Raw genomic sequence first — 27,094 nt, forward strand, 5'->3', positions numbered from 1 at the left:
AGACATGGATGATACACAAGGCACACTTCATCTTGAGACAAATTACTTCTCCATTGTGAGCTTGTGAAAATAATAAATGTATGTGCTTCCAATACAGTGCAGTGGTGGGACAGTCATTCCCACTCCAAAAGAGAGAAATAGGCAAGAAGAAAGGGCTGACTAGTCCAAAGTAAATCCCAGACCCATCACGAAAAACATTAAGTCTTACAGCTGGAGAATAGTCTTTGTCTCCAGGGCCTGTATGCTGAGCACACTGGGGCAGAGTTGGACCCATCTTAGCCATCCCTGTCCCTATGGCTTGCTCACTCACTTTCTCCTTTCTCTGTCTCTCTCTCTCTCTCTCTCTCTCTCTCTATATATATATATATGTATGTATGTATGTATATGCATTTACACATATGTGTATATAAACATATGTTCCATTTTTAATTGATGTAGTAATTGTACATATGTATAGGGTACAGAGTGACATTTTAATACATGTATACAATGTCTATTGGACAGATTGGGGGTAACTAGCATATCTATCACCTTAGACATTTCTTTGTGTTGGGAACATTAAAAATCTTTTCTACAGGACAAATGTTTGATGCACTTTGGGAAATCTGTATCCCATTTAGAAGTGCCTGGGTTTGAATCCTGGCTCCACTTTCAATTCCTCTTTCCTGTTAATGCACACCCTGGGAGGCAACAAGTAATGGCCCAAGTACTTAGGTCCCTGCCACCCATGTGGACAACTTTTATTCAGTTCTGGGTTCCTGGCTTTGGCTTGGCCCAGCGCCTGTTATTGCAGGCATTTGAGGGAGTGAACCAGTGGATGGAAGATCTGTCTATATCTGTCTCTGTGTGTCGCTGTCAACTGTGCCTTTCAAATAAATTTAAAATTTTTAAGATTTATTTATTTATTTGAAAGGCAGAGTTAAAGAAAGAGAGGGAGAGGCCGGCGCTGTGGCTCAACAGGCTAATCCTCCTCCTTGCGGCGCCGGCACGCCGGGTTCTAGTCCTGGTCGGGGCACCGATCCTGTCCCGGTTGCCCCTCTTCCAGGCCAGCTCTCTGCTGTGGCCAGGGAGTGCAGAGGAGGATGGCCCAAGTGCTTGGGCCCTGCACCCCATGGGAGGATAAGCACCTGGCTCCTGCCATCGGATCAGCGCGGTGCGCTGGCCGCAGCGCACCAGCCGCGGCGGCCATTGGAGGGTGAACCAACGGCAAAAGGAAGACCCTTCTCTCTGTCTCTCTCTCTCACTGTCCACTCTGCCTGTCTAAAAAATAAAAAAAAAAAAAAAAAAGAAAGAGAGGAAGAGACAGAGAGAGAGGTCTTCCATTCCCTGGTTCTCTCTCCAAATAGCCACAATGGCCAGGGCTGGGCCAGGCCAAAGCCAGAAGCCCAGAACTCCATTCAGATCTCCCACATGGGTGGGAGCCCAAGCACTTGGGCCATCTTCTGCTGCTTTCCCAGGGGCATCAGCAGGGAGCAGGATCAGAAGCAGAACAACAGGGATTCAAACCAGTTCTCATCTGGGATACAGGTGTCACACGCAGTGGCTTAACCACTGCACCCCAATAAATAAATTTGTAAAAGTCCTCTGTACTACCTAGTTGTCAACTTTAGTTACCTTAATTGTGCTGTAGAACATTAGAAGTTATTCCTCCTATCCAGCTTCACTATATGCCCATTAACCATCTTCACTCCTCCCTCAACCCCACACACCCTTCACAGGCTCTGCAAATAACTATTCTATTCCTGCTTCCGTGAAATCAAGCTTTTAGATTTCATATGTAAGAACATGTGATATTTTTCTTGCTGTCTCTGACTTATTTCACTTAACATAATGTCCTCCAGTTGAACCCATTATGAACCCATTATTTTCATTCATTTTATGACTTGTATTCTGTTCTGTATATATATATATGCCATTTTTTAAATTTTTATTAATTTGAAAGTCAGAGTTACACAGAGAAAGGAGAGAGAGAGGAGAGAGAGAGAGAAAGAGAGAAAACCTTCCATCCGCTGGTTCACTCCCCAGTTGGCCACAATGACCGGAACTGCACCAATTCAAACAGGAGCCAGGACTTTCTTCCCAGTCTCCCACGTGGGTGCAGGAGTCCAAGGACTTGGACCATCTTCCACTGCTTTCCCAGGCCATAGCAGAGGGCTGGGTCAGAAGTGGAGCAGCTAGGACTTGAACCAGTGCCATATGGGATGCCGGTACTGCAGGCAGTGGCTTTACCTGCTACGCCACAGCATCGGTCCCAGTATTACCATATTTTCTTTATCCATTCTTCCATTGATGGACATCCAGATTGATTTCAAATCTTGGCTATTGCGCATAGTGCTACAGCAAACATGGCACTGTAGATGTAGCCTTGACATACTGAATTCACTTTGTGGGATCACATGGCAATTTTTTTTTCACATGGCAATCTGTTTCTAGTTTTTTGAAGAGTTCCATATTGTTTTCTATAATGGCTGTACTGATTTGCATTCCCACCAACAGTGCACGAGAATTCCCATTTTTGGTATCATCACCAGCATTTGTTGTCTTTTTGATAATAGCCATTCTGATAGGAGTGAGATAATATCTGTGGTTTTGGTTTGCGTTTCCTTGATGATTAATGCCATTGAGCATTTTTTTCATGTATGTTGGCCATTTATACATCCCCTTTTGAGAAATGCCTATTCAGATTATTTTCCCATTTTTTAATCAGATTAAAAACTCAGGTTATGGGTTGCTGAATTGTTTGAGCTCCTTCTGTATTCTAATATTAACCCTTTGTCAGTTGAATAATGTTCAGATATTGTCTCCCATTCCCTAAATTGTTTTTTCACTCTATTGATTGTTTCCTTTACTATGCAGCTTTTTGGTTTGAGGTAACCCAATTCACTTATTTTTTTTAAAAAGATTTATTTATTTACTTGAAAGGCAGAGTTACAGAGAAGCAGAGAGAGAGAGAGAGAGAGAGGTGTCTTCCATCTGTTGGTTCACTCCCCAAATAGCCGAGACAGGCAGAGCTGCGCCGATCCGAAGCCAGGAGCGTGGAGTTTCCTCCTGGTCTCCCATGCAGGTGCAGGAGCCCAAGGACTTGGGCCATCTTCTACTGCTTTCCCAGGCCATAGCAGAGAGTTGGATCAAAAGTGGAGCAGCCAGGACTCAAACCAGCACCCATATGGGATGCCAGCACTGCAGGTGGAGGCTTTACCCACTATGCCACAGCGCTGGCCCTCACCTATTTTTACTTCAAAAGAATTTATTAGGCCGGCGCCGCGGCTTAACAGGTTAATCCTCCACCTTGCGGCACCGGCACACCAGGTTCTAGTCCCAGTTGGGGCGCCGGATTCTATCCCGGTTGCCCCCTCTTCCAGGCCAGCTCTCTGCTATGGCCCGGGAAGGCAGTGGAGGATGGCCCAAGTGCTTTGGCCCTGCACCCGCATGGGAGACCAGAAGCACCTGGCTCCTGCCTTCGGATCAGCGCGCTGGCCGCGGCAGCCACTGGAGGGTGAACCAACGGCAAAAAGGAAGACCTTTCTCTCTGTCTCTCTTTCTCACTATCTACTCTGCCTGTCAAAAAAATAATAATAATAATAAATTATTAGAGAGCACTCCTATCCACTGGTTTACTTCCCAAATGCCTATAATGGCCAGGTCTGGACCAGACCAAGGCTAGGAGCCAGTAATTCAGTTCAGGTTTCCCATGTGAGTACAGGAACTCAATTACTTCAGCCACCACCTCTGCTTTCCAGGTTCTGCATTGGCAGGAAGCTGGAGTCGGAAGCTGGAGTCAGAAGCTGTAGCTGGGTTTTTTTGTTTTGTTTTGTTTTTAATTTATTTGACAGATAGAGTTAGACAGTGAGAGAGAGAGACAGAGAGAAAGGTCTTCCTTCCGTTGGTTCACTCCCCAAATGGCCACTATGGCTGGTGCTGCGCCAATCCAAAGCCAGGAGCCAGGTGCTTCCTCCTGGTCTCTCATGCGGGTGCAGGGGCCCAAGCACTTGGGCCATCCTCCACTGCCCTCCCAGGCCACAGCAGAGAGCTGGACTGGAAGAGGAGCAGCCAGGACTAGAACCCAGCGCCCATATGGGATGCTAGCACCGCAGGCGGAGGATTAGCCAAGTGAGCCACGGCACCAGCCCCTGTAGCTGGGTTTTGAACCCAGGCACAGTGATATGGGATGCAAGCATCCAGACCAGCGTCTTAACCACTAGGTTAAAAATCCACCCCCTTTGTTTTGTTTTAAGGTTTATTTATTTATTTGAAAGGCAGACTGACAGAGAAGAAGAAAGCTTCCATTTGCTGGTTCATTCCCCAGATGACTGCAATAGCCAGGGCTGGGCCATGCCAAACACAGGAGGCTAGAACTTCATCTTGGTCTCCCACATGGGTGGCAGGGGTTCAAGCACTTGGGCTATCTTCTGCTGCCCTTCCAGGTGCATCAGCAGGGAGCTGGATCAGAAACAGAGCAAGCATGACTCAAACCAGCACTCTGATATGGGATGCCAGCATGCCAGTATTACAACCAGTATTACAACCAGCCAGTATTACAACCTGCTGTGCCACAACACTAGTCTCTTACTTTGGCTTTTGTTCTCTGTGCTTTTGAGGATATACCCACTCATTTCCCAGACTACTCTCATAGAGCTTTTCTCCTATTTTGTCTCCTACTAATTTCATTTAAGTCTTTGATCAATTTTGAGTTGACCTTTGTATGTGGTAAGAGATAGGGATCTAGTTTCTTCCTTTATATAGATGTCCTGTTTTCCCAGCACCATTTATTGAAAAGATTTTCCTTTCTCCAAGGTATTTTCTTGTTGCCTTTAACAGATATCAGTTGGATGTGAATCTGTGGATTTATTTCTGAGTTCTCTGTTGTGTTCCATTGGTCTATGTGTCTGATTTTATGGCAATATCATGCTTTTTGGTTGACTATAGACTTGGGTGTTTTGAAGTCATGTATTATAATGTCTTCAGCTTTGTTCTTTTTGTTCAGGATTGCTTTGGTTATTCAGGGTCTTTGGTGGGAATAATACAAATTTTACGAAGTTTTATTTTTCTATTTCTATAAAGAATGTCATTTGTAATTTGATAGGAGTTGCATTGAATTTAGATCATTTTGGATAGTATGGAAAATTTAACAATAATTTTTTTAAATATTTATTTATTTGAAAGTCAGAGTTAGAGAGAGAAGAGGCAGAGAGAGAGAAAGAGAGGTCTTCTATCTGCTGGTTCACTCCCTAATTGGCCACAATGGCCAGAGCTGTGCTGATCCAAAGCCAGGAGCCAGGAGTTTCTTCTTGGTCTCCCACGTGGGTGCAGGGGCCCAAGGACTTGGGCCATCTTCTACTGCTTTCTCAGGCCATAGCAGAGAGCTGGATCAGAAGTGGAGCAGCCAGGTCTCAAACCAGCACCCATATGGGATGCTGGCACTGCAGGCAGGGGCTTTACCCACTACATAATTCTAATAGTTTTTTTGGTGAAGCCCTTAGGTTTTTCTTTATTTAAAATCATGTCATCTACAGTCAGGAATAATTTGTCCTTTTTTCTTTCTTGCATGTCCTCTATTTCTTTCCTTTGCCTAATTGCCCTGAATCCCAATATTATATTAAATAAGCGTGGTAAAAGTGGACATCTTTATCTTCTTCCTGAACACAAAGGAAACAATATCAGGTTTTCCCTATTCAGTATGATGGTGGCTATGCATTTGTTACATAGTCTTTATTTTGAAGAGGTACATTCCTTCTAATACCTGATTTTTAGGTTTTTTGTTTTTTTTTTTTAATCATCAATGAATGTTGGATTTTACTGAATTTTTTTCTGCATCTATTGAAGTGACCATATGGTTTTTGTCCTTCATTCTGTTGATGTGATATATTATGCTTATTAATTTGGGTATGTTAAACCATCCTGGGATAAATGCCCCTTGATCATGTTGTATAATCTTTTCTTTCCATTTGTTTGTATTTTGTTGAGAATTTTTTCATCTGTGTTCATTGGGGATGTTGTTCTATAGTTTTGTTTTTTTATTATGTGCTTGTCTGATTTTTGTATCAGAGTAATGTTGGTCTCATACAACGTGTTTGGAAGGGTTCCCTCCCCTTCACTTCTTTTAAATTATTTTAGAAGAGTTGATGGTAGTTCTTTAAAGTTTGAAGTTCAGCAGTAATGCCACCTGATCCTGCCACCCCTGTGGGTTTGCTGGGCTCATGGATTAGTCTCATGTCTGTAGCTTTCCCAGGCTGGAGTTGCACCTGGTGGCTCTGTAATTCTGGAGTCTCAGCAGTTGTGCCGTACCTAGTGCTCCAAGAGCCACTGCCCTAGAGGGAAACTCTTCAGTGGCTCCAACCCTGTGACAAGTCTCTGCTTAGGTCCCCAGGCCATCCACAACATCCTTTGAAATCTAGGTGGTGGCTGCCACGGCCCCACATCTCTTGGGGGGATTGGCTCATACTACTATGGACACTTAAAAGCTTCATGACAGGATGTGTGCAAGCTGAAGGCCCTGGGATACCGGTATCATGGCTCAGTCGAAATCCGAAAGCCTCAGCATCAGAGAAGCCAGTGGTATAATTCTCAGTCTGAGGCTGAAGGCCTGAGAATCTGAGGGGCCACTGGTGAAAGTCCTGGAGTCCAAAGATGACTGTCACAGCTCCAGGAGAAAGAAGAAATCGCCCTTCCTCTGCCTTTTTGTTTTACCGGGGTCCCCAGCTGACTGGATGGTTTCTCCCTCATTGATGGTGGAGCAGTGCACTGACTTACACGCTTGTCTTCACTGGAAACACCCTCAGAGACACACCCAGAAATAATGCTTTCCTAGTTTTCCAAGATATTCCTTAATCCAGTGAAACCAACACTTAAAATTAGCCATCACTGCTCTCAACATCTGTGGAAAAGCCTGGAGAAGAGACTTCACATCCCCTTTTTGGTGCCATAAAGATGAGGTCCCCACTTACTGCTGGAAGCTGGGAGGATCCCATTGAGTGAGCATTGCCCTCCCAAGGCTGCCAGCTGTGGGATCTGCCTTGGGAGACCCAGCCCAGTGGTCTCAGACTTTCCCTTTTTCTCCATTACAGTTCCTACAATTGATGGATTACGCCATGTGGTGGTGCCCGGGAGGCTATGCCCACAGTTCCTCCAGTTAGCCAGTGCCAACACTGCCCGGGGAGTAGAGACATGTGGAATTCTCTGTGGAAAACTGGTAAAGAAACCAAACTCTTCCCTGCACTGAGGCTGTTTCTTTCCCCTTGGCCTGCCGGGATTCTCAGGGAAGATCTCCAGAATCAGTCACTCTTTGCACCAACCCCTCTGCTGAAGGAATTATGGACTGCAGTATGTAGTGTCACTTTGAATTTTGTGACCTTGTTGGTTGATTTTCAGAGTCCCTGATTATCTTAGAAATATCTAATTGTTGATAGGAAGGTCCAATTGTTACCTGTGTATATCCTGTTTTGAATATCCATTTTATAGTGGGACCTGAGATATAAAATGTGTAAGGATGTATCCATAAGAAAAGCAACCAGTCACTTTGGAGAGTTATAGGAGACATACAACAAAAGACATATAGTGTGCTGATTAGTAGGTACAGCATGAGCACTGAGAATTTTGCAGAAGGAAAAAGATCTCTGAATGGAGGCACTTGAACATATGTCTAACTGCTGAATGAAAAAGTGAGTGAAGTGGGCTAGACTAAACTTGAGCCTTAAAGGCTGAGAAAGACTTGAGGAAACAGTGAAAGGGAGACTACTTAAGACACGAGCAAAGGAATAGACATGAGTCTCTGCCCGGAGCTTCTCAAGGACCAGGAATAGCCCCATTTGGCTGCAGGAGGAGATTCCCACGTGGCTGTGGTGCTTACCCAGGTTGCATCACAGATGGAGTTCTGCGGTCTGGGGTTGGTCTCCCATTTGCTGCTTTACAGAGCATCCTGGGCCATGTGCATGAGCGGTTCAGCTTGTGAGCCACTGAGGTGAGGTACAGGGAACTCAAAAGAAACTCATGGTTGGGGTGAGAAGGGCCTTGTACATATGTTCAACTTTGCACTGTCAGGACAGAAAGGGGTTGTGTGAGTTACAGGAAATTGTGACAAATTGTTTTCTCCTTTGACAGATGAGGAATGAATTTACCATCACCCATGTTCTCATCCCCAAGCAAAGTGCTGGGTCTGATTACTGCAATACAGAGAACGAAGAAGAGCTGTTCCTCATCCAGGATCAGCAGGGTCTCATCACACTGGGCTGGATCCACGTAAGCAACCTGAAGATTCATCTCCTGCTTCCTCATTGTGTTGTAAACACACTGCTCGTTTTTTTCCTTGAACAAAGCCAATTATGTCCAGATTACTCATTGCTGTCCTCTCTTTTGGATACAGTTTTAAGCATCCTTAACTGCTTCCACTCTTGTATTGATTTCTGGTGACTATCTATGGCTTTTTAATTTTTTTTTACTTTTATTTCTATTTATTTTTCAATAAAAATAAATTAGTTTCCCTCTGACTATGAGTGATACTAGGAGGCTGGCCAAGAAAAGTGAGAACATTGGTCATAGAGACTGTGCCTACTGTATACTAATGATATTCCTAAAAGGTATATAAATCAAAATATTTTAAATTAGTCAAGGAAGTTAATGTAGATGTTTTCATATGGTCTTTCTTAAAGCAGTGTATACCTTTATATAACCAAAAGGGACAACAATGTACATGAATATCAGGTACATCAGTATATCATGTGCACCTTCCAGTAATGTATAGGTAAAATAGAATTCCTTCCCTGAGGTTATTTGTTAATTTTTCTATTACTTTTCAACCCCTCATTCAATGTTATAGACCCAAAATGCTTTTCATGGTGTTTGACAGACTTAGAGACAATAACTTGGCTTATTTCTGGCTCTGAGAAGATTACTTATATGCCAGAGTTTGGAAAATACTGACCCATGAGGCAGTCTCCTGTCCTGCCATCCTTCTTTCATTTCAATCTCATGAATTTTTATTGATCTGCCTACTATTGTACCTCCCTCCATGGAGAAGACGAGGAATAAAAAACTTGCTTCCCATCTTCAGGGAATACAAATTTGAGTAAAATACGATTTTAGGCTTCAGAAGGTGCAGAATGTGTTAAGGGCCCCCAGAGGGCCACACAGGACACTGGAATTCAGAGGAAGGAGGGTCATACTCAGTGTAATCAACAGAATTATGGCAAGATGAGCCAAGGGAGAGCTCAACAGGAAGTGACAGCACTGGGGATAGGCAGACTGTGTTCCTGGAGCATTGAGTGGTCCCGGTTGCTGGAATGTATGGTTTGCATCAGGAAATGGTGGCAGATATGTATCACCAGGATATTGGAGCCATGTTCTGGAAAGTCTCTAGTGGACAAGCAGTGTCCACTAAGTGGAGGACCCTTGAAGGTTTTTGAACAGAGCGATGAAATGATCGAAGCCAGGCTGAAGAAAGTGAAACATAAAGGCAGTGTTGAGGTATGGTGAGGCAGGGAGACCATTTAAGAGGTTAGTGTGTTGATAAAACTCAAATAATGAGAGATAGGGTGATGATGCTATGTTTGGGAAGGAGATGAATGTTGGATTTCAAGGGATTTGGGAAATGAGTAACAGAGGATGATAAGTAAGAGTCAGTGATGACTCAGAGACTTCAGCCCTGGCTTATGGTTGACAGGGATCATTTTAATGGAAACAGGAAATCTAAGAGGAACACTTACTTTGGAAGTAGGATTGAACGTGTTGAATTTAAGGTACTCCTGAGATTCCAGATCATCAGAGATGGTGATCAGGCAGTTGGAAATGTGAGGCTGCAACTTGAGAGCAAAGTAAAAGCAGAGGAGAACTGGAAGTCCCCTGAACAGAGCTGACCTTAGAGACCAGAGGTGGGGCGAGAATGGAGAACAAGAAGAGGTTCAGTGGCAACTTAGAGGACAGGCTACCAGAGGCAGCGTAAAAAGTAGTTGGTATGGGGGCCAGCAATTTGGTGTAATAGGCTAAGCCTCTACTTGCAGTGCTGACATCCCATATGGATGCCAGTTCGTGTCCCAGCTATTGTACTTCTGATCTAACTCTCTGCTATTGCCTAGGGAAGCAGTGGAAGATGGCCCAAGTGCTTGGGCCCCTGCACCTGTATGGGAGATCCAGAGGAAGTGCCTGGCTCTTGGCTTCAGCCCAGCTCCAGCCGTTGAGGCCATTTGGGGAGTGAACCAGCAGATGGAAGACCTCAGTCTCTGTCTGTTACCTCTCTCTGTCTTTAACTCTACCTCTCAAATGAATAAAATCTTAAAAAAAAAAAAAAGTAGTTGGTAATGAGGCAAAGAGATGTATGAGAAGAGTGAGGGTAGTGTTAAGCACCAAAGGCACAGGATGAGAAGGTTGTCCGTGTCCCATGCTGTAGAGCACTCCAGAATGGTCATGACCTGGATGAGCCTGTAGGATTTGGTGAGGTTGTTGAGGACATGGATGTAATGAGCTTTGGGCAGTGTTGGGAGGAGATTGTAAGGGTCTACATCACGGGATTGAGGTTTTGGTAGTAGTGAAACATACACTACCATCTTGAGCTTGGTCTACAGGAAAGGAGAGAGATGGATGGTGGCTCATGGGGTAGCTGGGTTAAGAGTACATTTGATTGTTTAGTGTAAAAAGGCTTAAATATGTTCTGTTTTTGTTTTGGTTTTTCAAAAACTTTATATTTTTCAATATAGCATATATAAGAAAGTTCATAAACTAAATATATACTTCAGTGAATCATTAAGGCAGACATCTATGTACATACATACCTAGGTTAGGAAACAACACTACCAGAAACCTGTCCCCACCCCTACTCACACTTCCTCCCTGGTAAAGAGTACCCCTCTTCTGACTTTTCTGGCCTCCTTCCTTGCTTTCTTTACAGTTTTACCACCTACATGTGTCTCCCTGAATACTGTAGTTTAGTTTTCCTGTTGATCTTTTTGTGAATGGAAAAATACAATATGTATCTTTTGTGTCTTGCTTCTTTTGCTCAATCTTTTGAAGGTTTATCCATATTCTGGTGTGTGGTTCTCTGAACATGTTTTATTTTACACCCAGTAAGCCAAGGGAGGAGATGTTAAAAGGCAGGAGAGCCAAGGTATTGTGGCAGTAGGAAAGTATTGAACTACAAAAACTCATGTGTGGGGTGCATCTTCACATGAGGGAGAAAACATTTGTTCCTCTGAGATATGACTGAAGGGAGAGGGATGAAGGTGCAGAGGGGCTTTGGAATGATGTTTGGAGGAGCTGAGGGAACGCATTTTAGACGATCTTGATTTCTCTAAGGTTACAGTCTCAGTGTGCCGTCAAGCAGGAGAGGATTGGGGGATTTAGAAACTGAAGGGAATAGGGAAGGTGTAGAATAATTGCTGTTTAGACTACAAATAGAACTGAGCCACGGATGAAGAAAAGGATTGCTAAGTGTCCACGAAAGCACTGCTAGGAGCAAATTTAGAGCCTAAATTGGTAGTAATTCAGATTTGTTTTGTTTGTTTTTTTCTGTCCATGATATTTCCAAACCAATAATTCCTAATTTGGGATTAAAACAAACAAAAAGCAGACCATAAGGTTTGCTCAGACATTAAAACTGGCAAGATGTGAATGCAGAAGATCAATTCTTCCTTCTGAACTTTGCCAACTTTGAGTCAGTTTCCCTGGTTGAAAACATTGGTCAGGTATTGATCACTAGCAATGATCAAGGCCTCCTTACCTTGTCTCAGGCTTCATTGCCGTCCCTTGTACTCTGTTCCTGTGCAGGTGTCCAGGCTGCCTGCAGCACTCACTCACTCGGCTCGTTTCTGCTCCCGTGACACACTGTATATATGAAAGTGCCTCCTTCTGTCCCCAGCAGAATTGAAACAGTAAATAACTATCCATTCAATAAGCTTGAAAGGAAGTGGCCCTGGAAAGGAAGGAGCGAGGGGAGGCACAGTGGTTAGAGGGGAACGGTGAATCAAAGCAAGGCTTTTCTGTTCTGTTTCACAATTATTTATTGAGCGCCTGCTGTATGTCTTTATATCATCTTCCTTGCTACCTTACTTTAAACTATAGGCCTAGACTAGTTTGTATAAGCCAAGCTTGCTTCCAGTTAGAATCTTGTCCCCATTCCTGGTGTGAAAGGTTTTGCAGCAGGCCACTACTCCCTAGTAGTCTAACAGATCATGTTATCAACAGGTAGAAATGTTTTTGTTTTTTTTTTCTTGTGGTTCTCCCTGAAGTCCCATGTGTGGATTTGCCACCAGCACTCAGCTGACATGTTCCTGCCCTGAACACCTCTTCCACAGTGAGCTCGTACGTCGCATGAAGTGGTGCTTCTCAAATGAGCCTGTGCTAAGTCATTTACAGATCTTGGAAATTTCCCCTCAGGCTGGGTGTTCAGCAGAGGTGTTACACCACTGCTTGGGGTGCCTGCATCCCATATCAGAGTGGCAGGGTTCAAGTCCTGAGTCTACTTCAAGTCATGAAGCCAGTTCTGGCTTCCTGTTGATACGTACCCTGGGAGGCAGCAGGTGATGGCTAAAGGGCTTACGTCCTTTCCACCCACTTGGGAGACCAGGATTAAGTTCCTTGCTCCCAGCTTTGACCTAGTCCAGTCCTGGCTGTTGCAGGCATTTGAGGAATATCTCTCTATCTCTGTCTCTCTGCCTTTTGAAAACAAATTTCCTTTTCATGATAGATATTTCCAGGGGTATGGCACAGGGGTAGATAGATATTTCCAGGGGTATGGCACAGGGGTAGATAGATATTTCCAGGGGTATGTGCTTTTGACAAGTGCCTCAGGACATTCATTTTTTGCATAACCAATAGGAGGATGCTAATCAATTACACTTGTTTATTTTCTGTGCTTTCCTCTCAGTGAAAGGTGGTGGTGTTTTTGAGTCAAAATGGCTCTTTATTTTTTCATACTTGTTACTTAAGATCACACCCTCTGTCAGAGAACATAATTCATCATATAGTTGTCTTCTGTATTTAAAAAAATGTGCTTAATAAAACATAAAATACGAGCAGGCATTTAGCCTAGCAGTTGAGATGCTTGTTCAGATGCCTGCATCCTATCAGAATACCTGGCTTTGATACCCAGCTCTGGCTCTTGACTCCTGCTAATGCAGACCCTGGAAGACAATATTCAAATGCTTGAGTTCCTGCCACCCACGTGAGACACCTGGATTGAGTTCCCAGCTTCTGACTTTGGCACCTGCCAAGCCCCATTTGTTAAGGGCATTTAGGTAGTAAGCCAGCAGATAAGTCTCTCACTCTCTCTCTTTCTAATGTTTCTCTGTGCCTCTCAAAAATTTTAAAAATAAGATAATTAAAAACAATTGAAATAAAATGAATGCACATTTAGATGGTGCCTTCACTTATCACCCTCAAATTTCAACATCATATTCTACTGTCTGACAGGTTCTTTGGCAAGATTTAACTATCCACTGAAATCTAAGTAGCCCCCTACCTGCCATATGTTCCTTGAATGATGCCTTAACTTCAGGACAACTTATACTTATAGAGCCCAGGACTCATGTTTGACCTTTTCATAATACTCCATAAGGAAGAAGACTTATTCATTTAATTGTGGTTTATTAAGACTTTAACATCTACCATGTTGAACTATTGGGCAGCATGTCCCATCTGTTCAGAATGGATGACTCTCCATAGTATAGAGAGAGCTTGTGAAGAGCCAAATGAGTCTTGGTGGCCAATTCAAAAGTGTGCGTCTATTGAACAACCAATGCCTGAATCATCCAGAGAGATACTCATACTTCTTGGAAACGGTAAAAAGGAGAAATTCTCAGAGTAAGTTTCCAGGGCCACTCTCCTGCCATTCAGTTGTTGAGGACACCCAGCCTTGTCTATGGACATCCATCACCATGACCCTACTAACATCTTTGATTCTATGGATCCCAGGGTGAGCCCAACATCAATGTCCTTGAATTCTTGCAGTTTGGCTCTGGAGTAGAACAAAGAGAAAAAAAATCAGCAACCCGCCCCCTCTCCTGTCTCCAAGCCTGTGCCTGTCTCCACTCCCATCGTGCCTGTGACCTTCTCACCACAGGTAGCCTTGACACTGGTCTCTCTGCTTGTCTCCATATGGTGGAAAGACAGGTACGTTCATCTTCCCACCTGTGGCACCAGGGATGCCAGTCTCCCTACCTGCAGTGCCCATGGCACAGGAGTGATCTCCTGGGCTCCATACTTCCAGCTCCCACAATGCCAGTCTCCTCACCTGCACTGCCCACCATGGAGGTTTCTGCATTGGGTCTCCATCCCCAGTGCTTATACAAGGCCGTCTCCTGTCTCCATGCTGAATCAGCCACTCACCAGTTTCCCGGCCTAAGACCCCCGCACCCCTGACATGTGTCTCCACGCCCTGAAGCTCGCTACGCCCCAGGCGGAAGTCGCTCCAGTGTTCCGCTGGTACGGGACTCGGGGCAGCTGGCAGTTTCCATGGGCCACATCGGTGGTGGTGGTGGGGCTCCCCCACCAGGCCCCAGCCCTCAAGGCCACCGCACCATGCCAGGGAAACCTCTTCCCAACACCTGGGGCCCAGCTCTGCTGTCTTCCTGTCTGCCTCGACCTCAGAAGTCAGCTCCTCCAAGCAGTGATCTGTGGGCCTTGGCACTGCCTATCAGTATCTTTCCCTGTTTGAGCTGTGCCCATGCCCTCTTTGTACCCTGCTGGCATAGTGGTGTCCATCTGTTTTCCAGCTACCTTACTGCCACCCCCAGCCCCCAAAGCTCTGCAACCTGCAGCCCTGCATCTGACCAGGCGTTGACAACCTATTCGGCCTGCCAGGCCTTGGGACCAGTGGACCAAAGTTCCCATTATGAATGGTCCAGGGAGGGAAGTTCACTGCCCCCTACTACTACCACCAAGGGTTCAGGTTGCCTAACATCTCTCTTCCTTCCCATGGGGAGAGTCAAAACGTGTCATCCCTCTCTCTCCACTGTTTCCTTTTAGACAACATGGCCCAGCCCCCCTGGAGAAGGTTGGGGGCTATGTCACCTGTAACTGTGAGCTAGGATGGGATACATGTGTCCGGGCTCAGCATCACTCCGTCTCTCAGACTGCATCCTCTGGGCAGCATTCTAGCATCAGGGTTCTGTGCAGTGTGTGTGAAGACATCTCTAATACAAGCAGCCCCCTCGGAGTTCATGGCGTCTCCCCGCCACTGCTCCACAGACAAGTCCCCACCTCCTAAGATACTTGATGTTGTTACTCCCATCCCCTTCCCCTCACTCACTGTGTTCCTTGCCACAGGCAGCTCTTCCAGTTTCCAAAATCTGCTTATTCCCTTTATTGCTGTGAGCTCTTTGACTCATTTTACTCCTTGTTATCTAGGACTTCATAATAGGAGCATATATTTTTATTTTTATTGGCAAATAAAATCAATATATATACATATGGTATACAACATATTTTGTTTTATTTTTATTCTAATTGGCATATGATAATTGTACTTATTTATGGGGAATGATGTTTTGAAATAAGTATACATGGTAGAGTGGCTAATCAAGCCAATTAACACATACATTACCTCACATACTATTTTTTGTGGTGAAAACTTAGAAGCTACTCTGTTTCCAAGTGTATAACCCGTTGATATGAACTATGGTCAACATATTCATCTCTAGAACTTGAGAAAAAAGACGCTGTGAGTCTCTAAGCATACTCCTGTTTCCAGTGCTGGGAAAGAGTATCCTTACTTGCTGGGAGTGCCAGGTGTTCCCCTCACGGTTGCCACTGGCTTTCTGCTTGAAGGGGAGATTGGGGTCGTTGAGAATTACTTGGCTCTGCCATTCTTTCTGTCCCAGGCTGGCTGGCTGCCTCTCTGAGAGTTCTCTTGCTTTTTCTCTGCAGACGCATCCCACCCAGACTGCCTTTCTCTCCAGTGTTGACTTGCACACGCACTGCTCCTACCAGATGATGTTGCCGGAGTCCATAGCCATCGTTTGCTCTCCCAAGTTCCAAGAGTGAGTCCACAGGACTTGGCTCTGGGTTCCAAAGAAGCTGTAGGGGAAAAGGTCTCTTTCCTTGTGAGCTGGGGTTTTATAAAATAAAGATTGTAGTATGAATTGGCTGTTCTAAAAGGCTTCCTTTTAAGCCCTGTATACTAATAAACCTACCATGCTGGTTTAAAAAGATAACCAAGCAATTATTTAGTTGCTTTTCCAAAAAAAAAAAAAGTTCTCAAGAAAAATGAAGTGTTTGACTTGAGAAGTTTGATGTTGGATTAAAGAACTTCAAAATCAAGCACATGATCTCAAGATCATTTTTCTTTCAAATCCTGTTATTTACTATGAATTCTCCCAGCAAAACAGGGTGGTGGCGGTTATAAATCACTCCCTAACTGATTCATTCACCAGGGAAGAGACCTGTAAACCAGCATGCTGTGGATGCTCTCTCAAAACGACTTCTTGTGTGGGCATGTGTGCCTGTGTGTGTGTACATGTCTCTGTGAGCATGCATGCCTGTGTGTGTGCATGACCTGAGTGTGTATGTGTGCATGTCTCTGTGACCATGTGTGCCTCTGTGTGTGTGAGCATGCATGCCTATGTGTGTGCGTGTCTCTGTGTGAACATGCATGCCTATGTATGTCTCTCTGTGTGTGAGCGTGTGCACCTGTGTGAATGTGCATACCTATGTGTGTGTAAGCATGTGTGCTTCTGTATATGTGTGAGCATGCATGCCTGTGTATGTGTGTGCATGCCTGTGTGTGTGTGTGAGCGTGCATGTGCACATGGAATGGATAGGCTACTACACTTTTGCTGGTCTCTGAACCTGCCTGTTGTTATTTCAGAACTGGATTTTTTAAACTGACTGACCATGGGCTAGAAGAGATCTCTTCCTGTCGCCAGAAGGGATTTCATCCGCACAGCAAGGATCCACCTTTGTTCTGTGTGCGTATCTACCTAGAAGACACTGGAGCTGTGGTTCAGACAGGGAGGACACCAGGCTGATGAGTCAACATCGTCCTGACTCCTTTCAGGATCAGCCTTGTCGCTTATCTTGCCTCATCTCCAGAATGAGGACATACATGGGAAACAGTGTGGGATCTGGATAGATTCAAATCTATGTGATGAGGCCACAAACCCTTCCCAGGGTTCAGCTTCCTCGTGTGTAGAATGGAGACAATAGTAACAACAATAGCCACTTGACTGAGAGAGTAAATAATGTGTAGAAGGTACCCACTGTGATAACTGCTCATTAAATATTAGTTTTTGTCAATGTCAGTGACTAAGCCTGTTCTTCAATAAGAGATTGAAAATGCACAGGAAGAAAGTCACTTAAAATAGGTAAATGGAGTATACTTGATTCTGGAGTTTTGCTTAGGTAAGAGGGGTGTTATAATCATCCTAGGAAGTGGTTGGTTTTTTCCCCACAAAGTTGTGTTCTGTGAATGAAGAGTTAGTTGATGATAAGATCAGTATGTTTCAATTCAGCCCTCAAATCTAATGTGACAGTGTTGCTTTCCTACATGTAGGCCATGGAGTATGGTTATTTCTTTCAGGTTCTGAGAAAAGTGGCCAATATGGGAAAGGGAATCAGAGCCTTGTTACATGGAAGGAACTGGGGTTGTTCAAAAGAGACACCCCAGGAAGGTTACAAGAGCTCATTTCAGTTGTTGGTACTGGGTGTTTCTCATGTCATTGGAATAACAGATTTCAGATGAATGTGAGGAAGAAGTTTCTGATGAGCTGTTCACAAATAGATGGGTCTGCATTGGAAAGTAATAAATGTCTGGGTACCAGGATGTTGAACAGAGACTTCACAATCAGAGAAAGAAGTCTGTGGTGCCAGTGCTCAGGTTTTCAGTAGCAGAGACCCCATTTTCAAGCCGAAAGTGAGCATTTCCCCATGGCTCATGGGTGTGCTTTATTTTCTGGTTGATGTAATGACCTACAAAACTGCAGTGAATTCAATAGTTCTTTGAAATAACGTGTATTTTAAGAATAACTCTATTTGTCCTCAGATTTTGGCACCAAAAACAGAAAGAATGACTCTGGAATAAACATGTAAAAACTAAATGGAGATATATGGGCAGAAGTTGATTTGGTTAAGCAAGAAAGGGGTTACTAGAAATGCTAGTTCCCAGGCCCTCTACCACAGCTGCCACTTTAGTAGCAGTCTGGCTTCCAGACTGGGAACCACTGGCCTAGAATGAGCACTTTAAATATTTAAATAATATTTCTTTCTCTGTTGCAGAGCTGCAGCCACGTGACTGTTGTGGACAGAGCGGTGACCATCACAGACCTCCGATGAGAGTGTGACTCAGGACCCTCCAAGAACTATGAGACCACATCAGAGGACTGTAGCCCCCTACTTGAAGCTTTCCAGAGAGCTTTGGAAGCTTTTTCAGATGGACTAGGAGGGGGACATCACCCAGGGGAGAACTGATTTTCTGTTTCTGGTTTGAAAAGAAATAATTTGAGTATCTTTTTTAGGCAAGTCTGAAAAAGAGCATGATCACACTAAAGTAACTGTAACCCAAAAATTAAGTGGAAAGAAAGGTGTAACAGACACCCATATACCCTTCCTTCTAGATTCGCCACTTGTTAATATTCTTTTCCTCTCAACGATCCTTCTAATTTATCTGCCAACTTATTTGTTGTTTACCTTTGGACTAAATAAGGGCATCTATGCAGAAATTTGGAAGCCATTTAGGAAAAATCTTTAGAATTTTCCTGTGCTTTCTGGCCATATTAATGAAGCTTACTGTAAGCTCTCCCATCCGTGCAGATGGTGAAACTTAGAAACCCTGAAGGACGATTGTTTTCAGGAATCACTGTTATGTAACAAACATTTCAGGATATTTTTTTCCTCTACAATAAAATAACATTTAACTTGTTGTCGGACTCTAGAGAGATCCATTTGATCAAGCATCATAGAAATAGGGTTAAATAAGAATTTTGGGGACAGGGAGCAGAACGTGGATTTTGGGATGTGCTGACACTGAAGGTGTGTCCCAGTTCACTCCTCATTATGCAGTGTTCTCTGCCCACTATGGTCTTCCAGGGCTGTGAAGTCATCACTGTTCGTTTGGTGCTGTCTCAAGTGGGTCATCCCATTCACCTCCTCCTTGTGCCCTACAAGCTTTCCACTGCGGATAAGAGAGCCTTTGTGTGGACAACCAGGTTACACTCCAAATAGATGATTACATTCCCTCACCCCGCCCTGCTCATTTCACTGTGTTGCTTTTTCTTTTCTGACTTAGGCAACACCTAGGAAGACGTTTGAAGTTGCATTTGATCCTGCATTTTTCTTCAATGAGCTGATCCTTGTTTTCCAAGGTGGCCTAGAAATAATAGTGTTGTTTGTGACACCTCAGGTGAGGGCAAGAGAGTAAATGCCTTGGAGAGAAGAATGATTTCCGGTGGGAGGAAGGGACTGTGTGGAATCCATAGTGGTGTGAAGTTTTGCTTGATTTAAAATGTTTTCTGTCTTGAGTATGTTTAGTCTTTATTGCTTGGGTCAGTGGTCCTTGAAACTTTCCCCTCAAAGAGCCAAGTCTCTGTTTCTTTGCTTCTCTTAATTTCTAAGATATGGGCAATTCCTGCAGTTCTTGGCATGCATTGAAATGGGAGACCATGTGGGTTTGGGCAAGAGGAAAAATGACCCTTTCCCTGAGGTGGCCCAGAGGCAGCCTGGCTGTCCCACCCTGCCCTCAGCAGTCCTAAAAATACCCATGTTTGGCCAGCGCTGCAGCTCACTTGGCTAATCCTCCACCTGCGGTGCTGGCACCCCGGGTACTAGTCCCAGTTGGGGCACCAGATTCTGTCCTGGTTGCTCCTCTTCCAGTCCAGCTCTCTGCTGTGGCCCGGGAAGACAGTGGAGGATGGCCCAAGTGCTTGGGCCCTGCACCCACATGGGAGACCAGGAGGAAGCACCTGGCTCTTGGCTTCGGATCAGTGCAGCGCGCCGGCCGTAGCAGCCATTTGAGGGGTGAACCAACAGAAGGAAGACCTCTCTCTCTCTCTCTCTCTCTCTCTCTCACTGTCTAACTCTGCCTGTCAAAAAAAAAAAAAAAGAAAGAAAGAAAGAAAGAAAGAAAGAAAGAAAGAAAGAAAGAACGAACCACAGCACCAAGTATTTATACCTAAGAATTACAAGCTCTCTTGTCAGTCTCTACATATCAGAAACACAGCAAATGTCTCTTCCACCAAAGTGAACTGGATATGTCACACATTCCAACCCTAGTCATCACTGAGACCAAAGTGCCCTTGAGCATAAGATGTTGTAGTGGCTAGATGGATACAAGGAATCAGCCTAGACTACATCCTTGCACCTGCTGCCGTATAGCCACAAAGGCACCCCAGGGTTCTTTCAGTGTCTCTCTCCCTCTTTGTCCTACCTTTGTGGGAAAGACATGAGATTGAGCCAGCCCACTAGGCACGCAGGAAGACTGGACAGGCTGGTGGGACAGAGAAGGAACTAGAGTAGTAAGAAAAGGAAGACTGTGAGTAAAAGGGTTGTAAACCATGAAACCTGGGGAAAGCAGGTTCTATTGAAAGAGTAGACCTTTTGGCTAAAGAAACTGACTCCTGGGCTCCCGTACCTCACATGCCAGGAGGCTTTTTCACTCTTCCAGGATGCACAGTACCACGCTTGGTAGTCTAGGCCAAGGAAGGAGACAGAGACAATGTCTTCGTGTATTCCAGTCAGCCTCCAGTGCCTCTGGCCAGATGGCAGACCGTGGAAGAGCTACTTTTCTGGGGATCAGGGCTGGGCTGGGGTTGTCCGATGGTCCCACATTCTCCTGCTTACAGGGGGCCATTGAGGAAGAAGAACTTCTTAGGCCTTTATAAATGTTCTCTTGTGCACCAGACATCTTAAAAGGCACTCCCTGGTGGGGCCAGTATCTTGGTAGATATTTCTTGCTTGAGAGGCAAGTTTCAACTTTCCTTTTAGTGCCATAGAATCTAAAACCCTAAGTGCCTATCCCTCTTTGACTACAGATGGCTGCTTACGGGTTTCAGCTACCCCAGTGGAAGGAGAAATGTTTCATGGAGGAACTGGGAGGAATGGAGCCCACTGAGAACAATGTTTTAATGAGGGTAGTAATGAAGAATCTCAGACAACTTTTGGTATCTTTCAAGTGGATTTGGATAAGGCAGTTTTAGGACCCGACCAGATATCGTTCCCTAGGAAATAGTTTGTCAGGTTTTGGTATTGTACTTCCTGGAGTTTTAACCCACCCTCGGTTGGGGGCCAGTTTTCCCAGAATTGTTCAAGCACATGAGCCAGAGTGGGACTGCTAAGTCAAGGCTGCTCTCTTATGAGGAGCTGAGTGTGGGGGCACTGAGAAGGTCTGTTCAGATTGGGATCATTGGAAGGTTATCCTCACTAGAGGAAGTGCCAGATTGAATATTTAGCGCTTTGCTGGCGGTGGTCATTTGGCACAGCTAGTAAGAGGCTGCTTGCTATGCCTACATCCCATATCGGATGGCCTGGCTCTGAGTCTGGCTCTGCTCCCAATTCCAGTTTTCTGCTAATGCACACCCTGGAGGTAGCAGCTGGTGACTCAAGCAATTGGGTACCCACCACCCACATAGGAGACTCAGATGGAGTTCCAAGCTCCTGACTGGTCTGGCCCAACCTTGGCTGTTATAGGCATTTGGGGAGTGAACCAGCAGGTGGAAATAGAAGATCTCTCTTTTTCTCTTTGTGCATTTCAAATAAATCAACCAATAAAAGGTTTTTTTAAGTCTTTATTGCTAGACTCAGCTGCTCATTCACCAGCAAGTCACTTAACTTTGCAAACTTCTATAAAAATCTTAAAAATGGGATAGATCTAATAAATCTACCTCAAATAAGGATAGAATGGCATTCATATGCAAATAAAGACTGGAAACTTTGAAAGATGCTGTAAAGATTTAAAGGATTTGTTATTTTTTTAAAGATTTATTTATTTATTTGAAAGGCAGAGTTATAGAGAGGGAAGGAGGCAGAGACCAAGAGAGATCTTCATCTGCTGTTTCACTCCTCAAATTGTGGCAATGGCTAGAGCTGGGCCTGTCTGGAGCCAGGAGATTCCTCTGGGTCTCCCACATGGGTGCCAGGGCCAAGCACTTGGACCATCCTCTGTTGCTTTCCCAGGCACGATAGCAGGGGACTGTTGGGAAGTGGAGCAGCCAGGACTCAAATCGGCACCAAGTGGGATGCCCATGTTGCAGGCAGCAGCCTTACCTGTTATGCCACAGTACTGGCTCCATGAATTGTTATCTGTATCTCTTGAAATGTTCAAGTTGAGGGGCTGTTGCTTCCAGCTACTGAGCCCTTGTACCACCTTTGTGTTGCTAGTTGGACCTCAGCTCCAAATCTCTGTCTGATATTCCCTAATGTTCTGAGCTGAAAACAGGCCCTGAAGAGCAACAAGAACCATTCCAAGTCTCTATGCATTGTTGCTAAGGCCCAGAGCACAGCCAGGACCTAGCAAGATAACACCATGCCTTTTTCCCTTTGGCTCCACCTCACTCTTTAATTTATTTTAAAGGCAGAGTTACAGAGCACTCTTCAAATGGCCACAATGGCTGAGGTTGGACTAAGACTGGAAGACCATCTGGGTCTCCCACTTGAGTGGCAGGGGCCCAAGCACTTGGACCATCTCCTGCAGCTTTCCTAGGTACATTAGCAGGGAGCTGGATCGGAGGTGGGCTCAGAAATGGAGCAGCTGGACTTGAAATGGCATTCATGCGGGCTGCCAGCATTGCAGAATGCAGCTTAGCCTGCTAGGGCACAACACCGGCCCCTGCACCTCACTGTTGTTTGAGCCTCCCACTTTTGCTGTTCCAACTACTTCTTTGAAGAAAAAAATAACTTTGATCCTCTTTGCTGAAGTCTTTACCCCTTAATCCAAGGTTCGATTTTTGTTTAATCTTAGCCTACTTGAGGTTAGAAGTGGGAGCTTAGGCTTATCAAATGTACCCAGAATCACCCACTGAACCTGTTAGGCCCAGCACCCAGCCTGTGGCCCTGCCCAACCCTGGGCTCTTGTGTCCTTAAGTGTTCAGATCTGCTTCCTTTGGGACTTGGTTTAAGTTCTATCTCCTTTATTTCCTTCTCTCACTGACATATTAACTCTGAGGGCCTCCTCTCCTGGAATTCCAATGACATTTATAGCCGCTTTCCCACAGTTTGCTGTTTCTTGTTTGTTTGTTTTTGCTGTTTTGCGGCATTTTCTTTTCATCCTATGTGAGTCACATCTCTGAATGCTCATGTACATTCTATTATGGTTGGGACCATGTTTACTTTATGCCCGGTGTTAAGTGCCTTTCACTCCACTTAGCACCTCCTTATTGCATAGCATTTCCTTGAAATGATGTCCTTGGTGTTGAATCATGTTAGGAAACCAGCTGGATGGGTGTTCCAAGGTTTCAGATGCTTTACCCCTACCTGTGAGAAGCCATCCAACCCTTGACTCATCATCGTTCCTAGGCTTGAGTTCTAGCTGCCAGGATAGATGGCGGATCTGCATCACAGGCTCCTCTGAGGGGTGACCGGAAGGAGATGTGCCTGCAAAGAAGGCTGAAATGGGCAGGGCAGAGAGACGGGAGGAGACCAAGAGATGGGGCACCGCCATCTTACGCAGAAACCAAGGAAGGCAATGAGTTACAGGAGGTCAGAGACACCAAGTGGCTCGGAAGAGTTTTCTGGGCTAAGTCCCAAGATAAATCCATGGGAATGGGCCATAGCAGAGGCCTTTCCTGACAACCCTGTCACTGTCATATCACCTTGACTGTCTGCCTGGCACCATCACTAGCCAAAATCATCCTGTTTGTTTGTTTCTAGTGTGTGTATCCAAAGGATTCTCCTTGGGAACAGCAACTTTGTCTTGTTCGCCATGTACCGTCAGGCCCAGAATATTGGCTGACACACACTGAGACGTGGATGAATGCGCAGACATGTCCAAAGTCATCCAGCTAGTAAATGGTGAGGCAGCTTTTTTGGCAACAGAAATCAATGTGCACGTGTTTTGAATGATGATTTAAAGATTGTACAACTTAAAAATTAACAAGTTCATCATGGAAGATGACCTCTTGGAAGGTAAGATGAAAGCAGGTAACACAACACAAACTACATATAAGGGGTCTTCAGAAAAGCTTATACAAATGTGTATTATTGAGGGTTCAGCACTGTGGCGTGGCAGATGGGACCACCACCTGCGGCGTCAGCATCCTGTATGGACACTTGTTCAAGTCCCAGCTGTTCCGCTTCTGATCCAGCTCTCTGCTGTGCCCTGGGAAGGCAGTGGAGGATGGCCCAAGTCCTTGGGTCCCTGCACCCATGTGGGAGACCTGGAGAAAACTCCTGGCTCCTGGGTTTGGATCCAGCTCTGGCCGTTGCAGCCATTTGGGAAATGAACCACCAGATGAAAGACCTCTCTCTCTGTCTCTCCATCTCTCTGTAACTCTATCTCTCAAATAAATAGATAAAATCTTAAAAAGAAAAGAAAAAAGAAGAAATGTATACTCTTGGATCTATGCATGCATGTCAATTTTTTTTGCACCAAAAAACTGATCTTTTAAGTTCATTTTTTTCATGAACTTTGTGACATACCTTCATAAACAGCCAGTTACCTTTTATTTAGAGATGAATTATGATGCAACATCACAAATTAAAACCTCTGGAATTTCTAAAAATTGTACAGAGAAACAAATTGAGAAGTATAAATGCTTTAATTAACAATGAAGAATGAAAAATATGGATTAACAGAGGCTGTGTCTGGCCCCTGCTCTCACAGTCATTGCAATACATTGAGCTCCACAGGGGACAGTGCAGGGACAAGTGAGAGCCAGATGGGCACTGAGCAACTTTGTGCCTTGCCGAGGGAAAATAACTAACCATGGGCACAGGGGATCCTAAGACGCCGAGCGGCAGAATGTCATCATGTGCGTTCTTTGTGCAGACTTGCTGGGAGGAGCCTAAGCAGCAGCACCCAGAGGCTCCCATCCACTTCTCAGCGTTTTCTAAGAAGTGCTCAGAGAGGCAGAGACCACGTCTACTAAAGAGAAGGGGACGTGTGAAGACCTGGCAAAGGCAGATGAGGCTCACTACGAGAGAGAGGTAAAGACCTCGATCCCTCCTGAAGGGAAACAAAAAGAAGTCCAAGGATCCCAGTGTACCCAGGAGACCTCCTTCAGCCGCCTTCTTGTTCTGTTCTGAGTATCGACCCCAAATCAAAAAAGAGCTCCCCAGCCTATCCTTTGGTGACATCACAATGAACCTGGGCGCAGGGCGGAATGGCACTGCTGCAGGTGACAAGTAGCCTGCTGGAAGGAGGGGCTACGCTGGGGGACAAGGGTGTGCAGGGGATCGCTGCATCCCGAGCCTCAGGAAAGCCTGGCGCAGCAGACACAGGAGCCACCAAGGCTGGAAAGAGCAAGAAGAAAGAGGAGGAGGAGGAGGAAGATGATGATGATGACTAATCTGATTCCGGCACAGATTTTTCCTTGCCTATGAAGCCTTCAACCCCCCATACACTACTCACTCTTTTTACAGAACTAAGTTGAACTGTCAGGCTGCACCAGATTTGTTTACAAACTGTACAGTGTCTTTCTGTAGAGTAAACACACTAGCGAGTGTGTCTTTGGAGAGCCCCGTCCTGGTGGTATTTTCAGCAGCCACTAACCTGGCCTGGCACACTGGGGATGGGGCTGGGGGTTGTAAATTAGCATGGAAATTTACAGCAGATTCTTGTTGGTGCACACACCAATCAGTTATGTATGGGGATGGGAGTTTTTCATCTTCAGCTGTCTCTGATGTAGCTTGTATGAAATCATTGTGGTTCTGTTAACTAAATACCACTTTGTAACTGCAAAAAAAAAAGTTGCAGCCATTTTGTTGACATTCTGGATGCTTCTAAGTAAATACAATTTTTAAATTAAAAAAAAAAAACATGTTTTAAACATTGGACTCAAATTAGAAAAAAAAAATACCAGGAAAAGTATGAGGAAAGAAGTAAATATTAAAGTAGAAACTAATTTGAAAATAGGTAGATAAATTTATAGTGTCATTCTTTAAAAAAGCAATAAAGTAGCCAAAGAAGAAAAAGAAACATTTGTCCAAAATTAGAAATGAGCAAAGGGATAAGACAAGTGCACGATTTAATTGTGTATGAGAATGACACCAAACTCAACAAGTGGGAGATTTCCCAGACAATAATCAATGAAGACACAGAAGAACGTGTGCAAGCATTATATCCACATGCTTTTATTATAATGTCACTAATACATTTGAGAAGCAGAGATGAAGAAAGAAAGCTCCCCCATTTGCTGGGTCACTGTGCAAATGCCCACCACAGCCTAGGCTGGGCCAGAATTGGAGCTGGGAGCTAGGAATGCAATCCAAGTCTCCCACATATGTGGCAGGGACCCAATTGCCTGAGCCATCGCCACTGCCTCCCGGGATGTGCATTTTCAAGAAGCCAGAGTCAGGAGCTAGAGCTAGGTACCAAACCCAAGACTCTGCATATCATAACTCCTAGGCCAAGCATCTGCCCCTCCACATGCTTTCATGAGCGAGGTTTTTTAAACTTTCAAGGAACAGAATTCTTGTGCCATTTATTTTAAAAGATTTATTTATTTATTTGAAAGGCATCAGAGAGAGAGAATCTTTCATCTGCTGGATCACGCTCAAACCTGTAGCCAGGAACCCCATATGGGTCTCCCACATGGGTGGCCAGGTCCCAAGCACTTGGGCCATCATCTGCTGCCTTCCCAGGTGCATCTCCAGGGAGCTGGATCAGAAACACAGCAGCTAGGACTGGAATTGCGATGCTGATACGGGATGCTGATATCACAAGCTGCTGAGCCACAATGTCAGCCCCTGACATTTGATTATGGTAACAAACAACAAAGTTTACTAATGTAACTATTTTAAAAGATTTATTTATGGGGCCAGTGCTGTGGTGTAGCGGGTAAGGCTGTCACCTGCAGTGCTGGCATCCCATATGGGTGCTGGTTTGATACCTGGCTGCTCCACTTCCACTCCAGCTCTCTGCTATGGCCTGGAAAAGCAGTAGAAGATGGCCCAGGTCCTTGGCCCCTTGCACCCACATGGGAAACCCAGAAGAAGCTCCTGGCTCCTGGCTTTGGATTGGCACAGC

General features: G+C 44.9%; 1 protein-coding gene across 2 annotated transcripts in view; it reads left to right on the forward strand.

Moving 5' to 3' along the window:
• STAMBP (STAM binding protein) overlaps window positions 1-18,838 on the forward strand; it is a 41,971-nt gene extending 23,133 nt beyond the window's left edge. For both annotated transcript variants that reach the window (XM_062209666.1, XM_062209667.1), the window contains exons 6-10: window positions 7,065-7,189; window positions 8,098-8,235; window positions 15,850-15,962; window positions 16,790-16,889; window positions 18,196-18,838. In XM_062209666.1, coding sequence (XP_062065650.1) covers window positions 7,065-7,189; window positions 8,098-8,235; window positions 15,850-15,962; window positions 16,790-16,889; window positions 18,196-18,252 — 533 coding nt within the window. In that variant the 3' untranslated portion in view covers window positions 18,253-18,838. The remainder of the gene's footprint in view (window positions 1-7,064; window positions 7,190-8,097; window positions 8,236-15,849; window positions 15,963-16,789; window positions 16,890-18,195) is intronic.
• Window positions 18,839-27,094: the final 8,256 nt, after the last annotated feature.

Source organism: Lepus europaeus, chromosome 13 (genome assembly GCF_033115175.1).
Source record: "Lepus europaeus isolate LE1 chromosome 13, mLepTim1.pri, whole genome shotgun sequence".
NCBI lineage: Eukaryota > Metazoa > Chordata > Mammalia > Lagomorpha > Leporidae > Lepus > Lepus europaeus.